Below are 13,459 nucleotides of genomic sequence, written 5' to 3'. Positions count from 1 at the left end.
TTAATTTAAAGGAATTAATTAATTAATTAATTAATCAATTAATATGATTGTGCATTAATTTTTTGAAAACAAAAGAACCTAAAATAATATTTAATTTTTATTTAGTACTTCATTCCACTCTTTGTAAAGTAAACCTTGCAGGATTGATATTATGAAAGAAAGTGAAAATCAAAATAAAACCAAATATGTTGATTCACTGATTGGATTACTCCATAGAAAGAACCACAAAAAGAAAATAAAAAAGAACATAGGTTTAAAGGTTTTTAAATTAGAGCATTTATCATCTGATTTGACTCTTTCCCTTTAGAATTTAAGCGTCAAAAACCAACTAAAGACAACGAAAAATGCTTCCATTTTGCAAACCTTAAAGCATGATATAAGTTCCAGCAATGATGATGACAATGATAGTAATGGTGATGATAGTAGTGAAGTAGAATATCCTATCTGTACACTAATACTTACTCTTTTTGCTTGGCATAGCCTCTAGTATGGGGTCTTCCAGAAAGGAGGGAGATATGCTGCTGCTGCTTGCTGACTTGTGCACTGTTTCCTCCTAGGACAAGGTATGGAGGGAAAAGTAAGAATTATAACTGGGCCATTTTCCCCTAATGTTAAATCACAATAAATTTCAGTATAAAATATCTTTATTACATTAGCAACCATGACCAAAAATTAAAAAATTAACAAAAAAAACAGCAGAATTCAGAACTTTAGTACGTCAACATGCCAAAAGATTTTTGATTTTGTCATTGTAGGAATTCCCTCCACTGATAAAAGATCACAAAGTGTTTATAAATTGTAGTCTTAAAGGGTGATCTGAAGCTTAGAGACACTAAATGATTGCTCATGGTCACTCAACTACTATCAAACATCTGACTGGAACCTAGGTCTTCCTGATCCCAAAGCCATTCTTCTATCCATTAAGCCTTACGAGTCCAATACAAAAAGCTAAAAGGCATCTGCTTTAGCATATTATAAACCATGAGGCAAATTCCCAACTTAGTTGCAAGCAGCATTAATTGTACTATGAAGCTTGAAACACTGCCTCCATGATACCACTGGAAATTGTCAATTGTTATATTTCTTACACTAGTAAGATATCAGTACCTTTCCTTAACTTAATAAAAAAAAGTTTTGCATATATCTTTACTTGAAAAGTGAGATAAATGGCAGTGATACAAGTTTTAATGACTAATTTCTAGTTAACGTATCTTTAAGAATTAGCTGTTTACTACAAACTAGTCTTACCTAAAACCTACTGGAATCTGAAATCATTAGATTCAAACAAGCTCTGGCACAAAGAATCTAGTCAAAGAACAGGGAGGAAAAAGAGGCTGTGTAAACCATGAAATTCAAACAAAGAAGGCTTGAGCAGTGACCTTCCACACTCTTTAGACTATGTTTAACAAATCAAGCAACACAAGTGAAATCTTTATCCCAGATAGAGTGTAGGTCACATGAATTTCAAGGAGGAAGAGCTAGCCAGCAGCATTAAAATAATGCCCCTTCTGGGTATGAACGGTCATTAAGAACATGCTGAGTGGGGGTATGGTTGAAATTATTTTCAAAGAATGACTGTACATGATCTTCCAAGCCTCACTTCACAGAGTCATAGGGTAAAAGATATCAGGCTGGAAGGTACCTTATAAATTGTTGTAGGTCAGGCCTGACTTGGGCTGGTCTAGTGGTGCAGGTTTGGGAGCTGAACATAATGAAATACCCATAGTCCATCTAACTGTTAGCAAAAGGAAGCTTATTACGTGAAAAAAAGATATTTATCAAAGCTACAACATTGATTCAGCTGGGAACAGCTTCCTTGCTTCTCCTTAGCCATATTGGCAGGCTGGTCAGCATACATCAGAAGTGTGTGTGTCAAACCTAAGAAGGAGCTGACTCTTCCCAGGGTGGCTCTTGTCAAGGTCAGCAGAAACCTACATTTATGGTTCCAGCCCCAGTCCCCGGGACCAATGAAGTCTCAATAAATGAGGAAAAGCTAGCCTAGTTTGTACGGGGGTAGAGGTTACTCCTATAACTTCAGTCAACTAATCCATCAGCTATATCTTACACATAAGGAAAAATGAAGCCCATAGGGATTACATGATTTGCTCAATATCATATTGTGGAAGAGCCAGGACACAAAATTACTTTCTCTGGCTGCAGATCCAGTATCCCTTCCACCATTCATGCTGCCTCTTTCCTTCCTACCTCCCTCATCCAACAAAATAATCCCAAAGATGTTCAACTGGGATATTAGAAATGGTTAAATTTATTGATGCTAAGGGCAAACTATCTCTTTTTTTCCCCCTTAGTTTATTATTGGGTATGAAACACATTCTTTTTCTGCTGAACATTCTTTTGGCATATATCAACTTGGAAGTTCTACATTTAAAAATTTATTTCCTCTCAGGTCCTTAGTCTGCAATGAAGGTGTATGGCCACCAGGTGGGCGGTGGGGTTTTGTTTATGGCCACATGGTTCAAATAGGCAAATTTCAGGCTTAGGCACAATTAACTTAAGGTTGGTTTTATCCTTAGGTGTGAGTTTCATTCTAGATTCAGGATTTAGGCAAAGTTTTAATCAGGCTTCTAGGGCAGCTTCAAGACTGCAGGGCAGACCAAAAATTTGCCCTTAAATGAATAAAACTGAAAATAACTGAAATAGATCATTATCAAAATAATGGTAGTAGGGTGAATATGTTAACATGTCCCAAATGCTTTTACAGATTTGGCTCCATTTTTCATCAACTTTAAAATGCCTCACACATACATACATACACACATACAAATAATTTTATATTTAAAGTAAATGCTTTTTCAGTGTGCTTTCATCCTTATCATGAATATTTAACAGTTGTCTTCCTAGCTATTACTGGCAAAAAGATAAGAGAGTAGAGGCTGAAGGGGTGGAGTGGAGTGGGGATAGACAGATGATTTGTTCTTTTGAAATCTGAAGAAAAGCTCTTTCTGCTAGAACAACACTATTTAAAAAAACCCCTCAGAGAAGTTTATTAACTATTCTTATCTATAAAGCAGGTTACATAAATGTTTGTTGTTCTCAGAAACCTTTAAAGAAGGGAGGAAGCATGATAGTGAAGGGGGTGAGAAGCCACTTCCCTGGAGTCAGCAGACATGTTCTAGTGTTAGACCTGCCCCTAACTAGCTTTGTAACCTTGGGGAAATCACTTTCCCTCTACACGTCACAGTTTCTTAATCTCTAAAATAAGGGGATTGGACTAGATGATCTCTAAGGTCCCTTCTAGGTCTAAAATTATATGGCCCTCCCTCAGGCCCCTTTAAAAAAGGCAAAGTGGGAGTTCTAAAGAGTTGGACTGGGAGCATAGCTTCCTTCTTGGTTGAGCAGCTAGAAACAATGTGAAAGGGATTTTCAAATTCTGCAAAAGTGAATGTAAAGATACAGAATGTAAAAATTAAGATTAATTTTTTATAAATTATATCACCACAAAATTACAAATTTGTTGACTTCCCATTGACAATGATGACTGAAGATGCTGAAGATGCCAATTTGCTGAAGCCCCTATCTAATGGGCTGAGCTAAACATGAGGAACAAGACTGGGAGGAACTGATCTCTGCTAGGTAATTTGGTGCATTTTCCCTCAATTATCATTTGTACAGTAATGGGAAACCCAGGACATAATACTCTGAACCCTCAATTTGTCAGTATGAAAAAGTTAGATATGTTAACTAAATCAGTGGACCCCAAGACAGCTGGATATGGAAGAACAGGAACTACAGCTCCCAAGATGAGACCTAAGCACCAGATGTAGTTTACCTGTCTAATTCCTACTGCCTCAAGAGAGAATAGCAGAAGCAATCTACTCCATCCAGGTCCTCCTACCTATTTGATCATTCCATTTCAGTCTCAAAGATGGCTTATCATCCATACAGTGGCCTCTAATAGTGGGTGTATCCCAAGGCTCCATACTGATTGCTCTTTTTTTCTCTCCCTATAGTCTCAGTGACATCATCATATCCCAAGGGTTTAATTATGCAGATGAAACCCTGCACTGGAATCCAGCCCAGCCTAAGGATAACCAAGTAGATGAGACACTTTCCCAGGATTACCCCAGCCTGAAGTCATGGAACTAAGAGTCATCTGAGATTGTTCACTACGAATTCAGTGAAGACAGAAAGAAGAAGCCAGATCAAGACTGGTGGCCCTCAGAGTCATACTCCATGTTGAATCTCTTATAGACTTTGCAGAGGCAAGACTTGTTGTTCTCTGCTTTTCTGTATAACAATCCTCTGGGACAGCTGCTATTCTGAGTGACTAGTGGCAGAAGTGGTGGGTGGGGTAATACAACACACTGTTGGTAAAACTAAATTAGTTCAATTGCTCCAAAAATAATTTGGAATTAAACTGGAAAAGAAACTACTGTACATATTGTTTAATCTAGAAATACTACTAGGCACACATGTACACACACATATATGTATGTGTGTACCTATACATATATACATGCCTATTCACATATACATACATGTGTATGTATATCTCTCCCTCAGCAAGGTCAAAGAGAGTGAGAGAAAATACGTGTAATGGCACTTTCTGTACTAGCAAAAAACTGGAAGCAAAGTAGGTTTTATAGTGAAGTAAGGCTGATCAAATTGTAGCATGTGAATGTAATGGAATATTACTGTTCTGTAAGAAACAATAAATCTGAAGAATTCAAAGAAACTTAGAAAGAATTCTACAAACTGAAACATGAAGTAAGTAGAACTAGGAAACAGGATGATTTACTGTTGTTATTCCACCTTGCACTCTTGCTTGTAACCCCTAATCTAGTCTTCATCCTTATCATTAACTCCAATCCTCTATCCTCCAATTCTTAGGCCATCCTCTCTGAACTTGCCAACAGACTGATCGGTCTGGCTTGGCAATCTCCTCTCTTTGAATCCCCTGCCTCCTTATCCTATCGCTGATCTTGTCCAGACTTGCACTTATTTGATGTTGAATGAAGTGAAGCTAGGGAAAATCATGAAGCCCTGCTCACTACAGTCTGCAATAGTGTTACATAATCTCGACTAGACCTTCACGATAGCAAATCAGTCCTTTCACACTTCTCTAATCAACTCACTGTCCCACTCACAATGGCATCTTTTCCAAAGCTTTTCATTCCTACTCAAACTTCCCATAGCTCCCCACTTCCCCACCCTGTCAAAACCTTGCCTCATATTTCGAAGAAAAAAATGAGAGCATTTGCCAAGAGTTCCCTATTCTTCTTCATCTCCTATCACTCAGATGCCTTCCTCCACCATCTCCTACATGATAGTGTCGGGACATCAGGAGACACCGTTTTCCAGAGCTAAGGCCCAGCAAGCAAGCTGTGCCCTTAGCTTGGCATAACAGAAGTACTTTGCAATCACCCTCTGGTTGATCTCAGCCACAGCTAAGTCCCAGAATTGTTTCTGGTCATGAAGGTCTGCTATGAATCAAACTTGTCACACTGTTGCTGTTACCCCTCATTTTCAGGGCTACAGCTCACTGTGCAGCCATTGGTATAAATATTTCCATCTCTTCACACTAAAGCAGGCTGTCATGCTGCCTTCCCCACCTCCCCAGGAGGGGCAGGGTTTCAGAAATGTGTTCTTGCTTGCAAGTTGTTGTCCTCTGAAATTAAACTTTTGTTTGATTCCTGATTCTTCTGTCTCTAGCATGCTTTGTTCACCTCCAGTCACCCACAGGTTAGAGGCCAGTTCCATCTTGTTGACAGTGGACAAGTCATGATTTCAGTTTTTGCTGCCATGAAAGTGTTGTTATAAATATTTTTCATATATGACTTTCTTTGAGGGTGGTCTATCCTCAAATATTGACAAGAGGGGAGATTACCAAAGGATTGAAAAAAATTAGATCTACTGTTACTAAAAAAAAAAAAAACTAAATTAAGAAAGTTACTAAAGTTACTGGCCCATATCCCTTACTTTCTAAACTCTATAAAATTTTTATGAGATTAACCTATATATGCAAAGAGGGCGTACCCACTGAAGCTTTGAGAAAGGTACAAATGATATTCTACAAAAGACCACATCTTTATATTCACACAATTGACTGAAAGGTATAGGGACTGTGAAATCTCACTCTGCAAATTATTTGTTGGTTATCAAAAAAAGCATTTGATTCAGTAATTATTTTAATGTGACAAGTATTTTTTTATTGAGCACCTACTACACATTAAACACTATGATGTTGGATGCTGGGGATACAAAGACAAAAAGCAAGTAGTGCCTGACCTTAAGGAATTTACATTCTACTGGAGGAAAGCATGTATGCATGTATGAAATATATAAAAAAGTAATTTTTTGGGAAAGCACTAAAAACTAAAGGGATGAGAATAGATTTCTGGTGGAAGGTAGCACTTGCGCTGAGCTTTGAAGAAATCTTAGGTTTCTATAAGGCAGGTGAGAAGAAGCACATTTTAGGCATGAGGTGTAATAGCAATTTAGATCTGAAGATCTTTCCCATCTATTAATAGGTCATGTAACCTGCTTACGTCACAGGAAGCCTAAGTCACATGTAGTGGGAGGAGCTTCCTGAGAGGAAAAGGAAGTTGTGTCACAGGAAATGCTGAGAGAGCCCTTATGGATGTAAATGATGACAATTAGAACCAAGGAAAAGAGAGCCAACCTGTGATAGCTGAGCAGACTATGGTGGCTGTCAGTGAGTGAGTTTTTGGGAAGGCCCCAGCAGGGGATCAGACATGTTTGGGGATGGTGAGGCTCCATGCTGTGATATTTTGTTTTAAGTTCCTGGCTGTTATGATAAAGTGGGCTGACCGGCTGTGGGAGCAGATTGCCTGGTTATGGGATCTGGTGTCTGAATAAATGTTATACTTCTTTTACCTTCTGTATGGAGAGTCTCTCATACTCTGTGATACAGAACTACACAGGCATATACATGATTATTGTCGATGTTGTGTTTATTGCCTTATTGATACAAGAGGTGCAGTCTGTTTTGGAAGGCTGATATTGCTGGTATATAGAGTATGTGAAGGAATGAGCCTTCTCCTGTTGATGTCCAGTGAGGCTGGGCTAAGACTCTGCTAAATGACAGATATGTTATATTCCACTGGCATACAAACAATGCCAAGTAATCTCAAGGATGGCACTAAGACAATGGATGGAATCCCTATAAAAGATTTATAAGAAGTGGACAAAAGTCTCAAAGAATGAGTAGGAAAGGGTACGTTACAATTTGTATCATTTAACCCACGTTAAGGAGATAGGATCTGGCAGTGAATAAATGTGGCCCAATCAGCATATGTAATACCTTTAGTATTCATTTTAGAAAAGGTCTTATCCAGGAATTCCAAATAAGATAACCACAGTTTTTTTTAGTTTTGTTTTTTTATCAATGCAGTATACAACGATATGTGTTCTATAAAATAATACATCTTATTTCTACATCTTAAGATGCAAAAAATTGGAAAGCCAGACAAAAGCCCTGTAAATGGACTAATGACTCTTAATAAAGGATGGGAAAAGTAATAATTTTGCCAATATAGCTATTTCTGTTATTAGCTAAAACTATTTTCAGAGATTTTATACTTTATCACTTGAAAATTAATGACCACTAATATAAAAGAGTAACTACATTATATGGCCATACTGGAAACATCTGTAAAAATTAAGATCTGATATTTAAAATTTAAGCACTCAGCCCACACATACCATAAACTTCACAGGACATAGTTAATAATGTAGCACAGCAGTGAACCATGAGGTTTTGGTACAGTCAGCCTGTGGACATCAAACCCATGCTTTTAATTTAATTCAACTGAGCAGGTTACAAGTTAGTAATAGGAGGTAGGATACCAGAACATCAAAGTTTTTAAAAGCAGGATGAAGCAAACAGAAAGGCGGGCAGATAAAAATACTTGAATGGTATACTGAAATAGTCTGAGTTAGTAAATGGTGAGATCAACAGCTGCAAAATATGAGCTGTTCCTATCTGTTAAGCTTGTAGTAGCAGGAGATAGGGAGGAGATGAATAAAGTCATCTTGGTCATTGCTAAAGGCATTGCAAGTAACAGAAAATCTAAGGCATGCTTACAACTATGAATTAGGAAGTATTTATATTTGCAGTCATTAGCAGAAGGAGTATTGTATTTGGATTCAGAGGACCTGGGTTCAAATCCTGTCTCTACTACTTGCTAACTTTGTGCCCTAGGAAAATAACAAAACTTGGGACTCAGTTCTTATTTTTAAAATGATTTTGAACTAGGTGATCTGTAAGGTCCTCTTTCAGCTCTAAATCTATAATTCTATAGCAGGGATCACTGGTCACCTTTTTAGCCATAGTTACAAACACGCAAATTTATAACTGAAGAGAATTATAAAGTATGGAGGTAGAGTTCCTCTTCAAAAAGAATCCTGGAAAATAAGTCAGCAGGCCAGATGCCCTCATGAGAAGATTTCATAAGATGCTAAATGATTAGGAAGAAAGGAGAGGTTCCTTTGCCCATTGTCTTTAGGAAGAATACCCAAGAACTATTCTTCCTGATCAGAAAGGAGAGCTCGAGCATAATAACCTCTAGACCTCTGCAAAGACTTAAGAATTCTGACAAATTCATGGACCAAGGATGGACACTGAAGGTTTAAGGTCAATGGAACCTGAGCAAAAGTAAGAGTTTTGTTTAAAAACAACAACAAACTATAGATTTGTATGTTTCCATTTGCAGTTAACATTGTTATAATGGACAGAACAAAAAAAAAGAGAATTATATTAGATCTTCAGAGATCTTAACATACAAGGTTTCAGTTAATCTGCCTGATCTCCAGCTTCCATTGTGAAGACGAGAAATAACATTCCATTCATCCCACACTTGCACTAGTCTCCTGCTTTGGAGCCTTAGGTCTTTTACCCAGTTTCCTGTCTCCCAACGGATTTTAATTCAATTCAATAAACATTTATTATGCCTCTACTGAGTGCCAGGCACAGTGGAAGTGCTGGGGATACAAATAAGAAAAAGAAAGCCCCTGCCCTCAAGGAGCTTACAATCTAATGGGGGAAGATAATATGGGAAGAGAGGGATACCAGGAAGTAGTCAGTCTGAGCAGTGGAGTGAGCTGGAAAGTCCAGGTTCTGCCTTCTACAAAGGAAAGCTTGTGGGAAGAGGTTAGTGCTCTACTATCTAGCCCTCCAATCAGAGGAGGTTGAGGAGGTGGGAAGGCATGCAAAGCTGAGTTAGCAGCTAGCAGTTAGCAGTGATGAGACTAGAAGTGACCCCCTTATCCTAGGAGGGGCTTTCTGTTCTGAGAAGTTGAAACTGAACTGAGCTGCAAGAGGAAAATTGAAGAAGAGAAATATTGATCCATGGAGCAACATAGCACCAGACTTCTCCCTTTCAGGAAGAGGAAAAGGTCATTCCAACAAGTCTCCAGCTCGGTCTCCTGCCTTGGGGGAAGGGAAGTAACAGCATTCCTTCAGCTCTCAGCACTAGTCACCAGGTCTAAATTGCCTAAGGCCCTGAAAGGACTACACTTTGAGGCCAAATACCTGAATCAAGAAAACCTATCTCAAATCATTGCTCAGTTATTAATGAATTCCACCCCCACTCCCCATAGCCTACCCAAACTGTGATTATGAACCCCTAGGCATCATTAACATTAAAATCTGGTTCTTTGTCCCCTACTCTACATCTCTATTCCCATTCCCCCCAAACGAACCTCTCTAACATTATCCACCCCTTTCACTGTGCTCTCTAGAACACATGTTCAGTACGTAACAAACTTGCTTTCATCTTAAATCTTTTCCTTTCCCACTCTTTCCGTCTTCTGGGTTTCACTAAGACCTGGCTTCTTGATGACACGGCCTCTTTGCTCCTTTGCAGCACTGGTGGCCCTCTAATTTCCCCTGACTTACTGGTCAGGGTGGGAGAGCTGGAATACTTTTTGCTCTGCACTGCCACTTTCAGGCTTTCTCTCTACCACCATCACTCAGTAACCCCTCCTCCTCTGAGTTTCACTTCATATCTACCACTGTATCAAAATTCTGATAGCTGATACCCAACTCCAGGACACTTCCCTTCTTTCCTCAAAGAGTTCAGTACTTGGATCAGTCTTTCTCTCCTCCCCAACTCCTACCATCATACCAGGGGCGTCCAACATAAATACTGATATTCCTATAAATACTCTAACTTCACAAATCCTCATGAATACTCCAGCACCAAACCTCAGCCCCACAAAAAAGATGTTCATACCTTTCATCTTGTCATTATCCACAAATATACCAGTTCCATGTTCATGAACTCTGAAATTCCCTTATCTGATCACTATGTGTTGTCATTCCACCACTTGCTCTACCTGGCAACTCCTGTTCTTCATCCTCACCATGACCTCCAATCCCTCTACCCCTCAGTTACTTCACAGATCATCACCCCTGCACTAGCTACACTATTCCCCCCTTCCCCCATTCTGAACCAATTCAGCTGTACATTGTCCTTGCCTCAAGTTCCTTGATCCCTTATTGTATTGGTGATCTTGCCCTGCCAAGCCTGAGCCTTGGAATATTCCTACCATCTGCTGCCTTTGTTCCTACATATGCTGAAGCATGAAACTGGAAAAAAAAAGCATAAATCCATGTGGAGTGGATCCACTACAAATCTGCATTACATGATCTTAACTATGGCAAGTTGATCCTTTTAAATCTACCTAAATCAACTTACACTCACCACAGGCCCTTTTCCAAATCTTTTCATCCCTCTTCAAACCTCCTATGGGTCTCTTCCTCCCACTTTCTCAGGCGAGAACAGTGCCTTGTATTTTACTGAAAAAAACTGAGGCCATTCTCCAAGAAACAATTACTCTGGTCTACTGGCTGCTTCCCTAATGTCTACAAATATGCCCATGTCTCCTCCATCTTCAAAACCCCTCACTTTATCCATACGCTCCCTCTCCCCCTGGCTATTCTCTCATATCTTTTCTCCCTTTTGTGGCTAAACCCCTTGAGAAGGCTGTTTATAATTAAGTCTCTTCACTTCCTTTGTAACTCTCTGGCTTCCGACCTAATATTCTAACTGAAACTGTTCTCCCCAGTTACCAATGATCTCTTAATTGTCAAATCTAATGTCCTTTCCTCAGTCCTCATCCTTCTTGACTTTGTACAGCTTTTGACAGTGTTGATTATCCTCTTCTCTCTAGGTTTCCCAGATACATTATCCTGGTTCACCTCCTATCTGGTTATTCCTCCTCAGTCATCTTTGCTGGATCTTCATCCAGATCATGCCCACTAACCATTGGTATCCCACAGAGCTCTGTCCTGGGCCTTCTTCTATTCTCACTTTATATTATTTCATTTGGTGATCTCATCAACTCCCATGGATTCAATTATCATCTCTATGCTGATTATTCTCAGATTCATTTGTCCAACTTTAAACTCTCTGCTGACTCCAGAATCACACCTCCAACTGCTTATTAGACATTTCAAAATGGATGTCCCAGGGACATACTGAACTCAATATATCTAAAATTCATTTATCCTACCCCCACCCTCACAAATCCCCCCCCCAAAAAACTTTTCCCCTCTTCCGAACTTCCCTATTACACTTAAGAGCACCATCCTCCCAGGCTAGCAATCTGGGTGTCATCCTCAACTTCTTGCTCTCTTACCACCCCTGTCCCCTCCAGTCAGTGGTCAAGTCCTATTGTTTCCACCTTCATAACATGTCTCAAATGTGCCATCTTCTCTACTCTGACTTTCCAGCTCACTTCATGTTGAAGTCCAAAGTAGCACAATCAGGGGGAACATGAAATAATTTGCATGTGGTCTTCCCCATTACTGTGAATTCCTTGAGAACAGAGATGGTCTTTTGTCTGTCTTTGTATTCTTAGTACTTAGCACAGTGCCTGGCACATAGTATACACTTAATAAATGCTTCCTGCTTGACAGAGGACACAAAGACAAAACAAGACAGTCTTTGCCCTCAAGAAGATTAAATTCTAAGGGGTTGGAGGAGTGACAACATGCATATATGTGTGTAAGACACATAAAAAGCAAATGCAAAGTAAACATGGTTAGGGGAAGGCATTAACAGTTGGGGGAAACAGGAAAAGCCTCATGCAGATGCCTGAGCTTGAGATGAATCTTAAAGGAAGCTAGAGATCCTGAGAGGTGGAAATGAGGAAGGACAGCATTTCAGGAATAGAGTCAGTGAAAAGCAATGGGAGATGGTGCGTCTTTCAAGAAAGGTAACTCAGGGATGTTGTGGAAACTGAAACAGGAAGACTTGATAACTGAGGGCAGGGTAAGTGAGAAGTCAAGGAGGACACAGAGGTCATGAACCCAAGTGACTGGGAGGATGGGGGGGGGGTGCCCTCAACAGAAACAGGGAAATTCTGAAGAGGGATGGATTTCAGCAGAAAGTTAAGGAGTTCTGATTTGAATATGTCGAGTTTAAGATGTTTCTGGAATATTCAGTTCAAAATTTCTCAAAGGCATTTGGTGGAACTCAGGAGAGAAATGAAGTCTGAATATATAGACTGAGATAGTCTTTTACATAGAGATAATGAAACCCATGGGAGGTGATAAGGCATCAAGTGAAAACGTAGAGAGAAGAGGGATCAGGACAGAACTCTGGAGGGCTTATCTTGCTAAGCACTGGGGATATGGAAAAAAAGGCAAAAAACAGTCCCTGTTCTCAAGGAGCTCACAGTCCAATACGGAAGACAATATGTAAACAACTATGTATAAACAAGAGATACACAGAATATACTGGAGATAACTTCAGAAGGAAGACAATGACATTAAGGGAGACTTGGAAAAGCTTCTTGTAGAAGGTGAGATTTTGGTTGGAATCTGAAAGAAACTAGGGACAACAGGAGAAGGAGCTGAGGTGGGAAAGAAATTCCAGGCTCAGAGGGCAAGTCCAGAGTTGAGAGAGGGCATGTTTGGTGTAAGAAGCTTGTCAGGACATAATAATCACTACAGTCTCTCAAAAGAAGTATTGTGGGAAGGGGCAGAGGGAGTAAGAAAACTAGATAAAAGCAATGAAAGGGATTGTTGCAGAGAAATCTGGAAAGATTTATAAGACTGATGCAGAGTGAAGTGATAAAAACCAGGAGAATAACTTATGCAGTAACAATAACATTATAAAATCAAACTTTGAAAGACTTAAGCACTTTGATCAATGCAATGGCCAACCACAATTCCGAAAGAGGATGAACGATGAGGCATTTATCAAAGTGCAGGATGGGATATTTATTTGTGGATATGACCAATGTGGTACTTTGTTTTGTTCAACTAAGCATATTTGTTATAACATAGCTAAAAAATTTTTCTCCAATGTGGGAGTTGGGGTGGATAAGGGGAGAAAACAAAATTTTAACCAGTTGAAAATAAAATAAAATTTAAAAACAAAAGCAATGGAGAAAATGCTAGTATGGAGATAGACGGGTAAGTTAGATGGTACATGTGTGGACAGTTTTGCTTCAAAACAGAATGTCA

At 39.3% G+C, this 13,459-nt stretch overlaps 1 protein-coding gene across 2 annotated transcripts in view; it reads right to left on the bottom strand.

Moving 5' to 3' along the window:
- Positions 1-13,459, bottom strand: part of SPIRE1 (spire type actin nucleation factor 1) — a 263,983-nt gene that overhangs the window by 19,045 nt on the left and 231,479 nt on the right. For both annotated transcript variants that reach the window (XM_036760909.1, XM_036760915.1), the window contains one exon: positions 463-553. In XM_036760909.1, the coding sequence (XP_036616804.1) occupies positions 463-553 (91 nt within the window). The remainder of the gene's footprint in view (positions 1-462; positions 554-13,459) is intronic.

This window comes from Trichosurus vulpecula, chromosome 1, assembly GCF_011100635.1.
Source record: "Trichosurus vulpecula isolate mTriVul1 chromosome 1, mTriVul1.pri, whole genome shotgun sequence".
NCBI classification, from domain to species: Eukaryota; Metazoa; Chordata; class Mammalia; order Diprotodontia; family Phalangeridae; genus Trichosurus; species Trichosurus vulpecula.
This window is presented reverse-complemented; position numbering and strand designations above follow the sequence as displayed.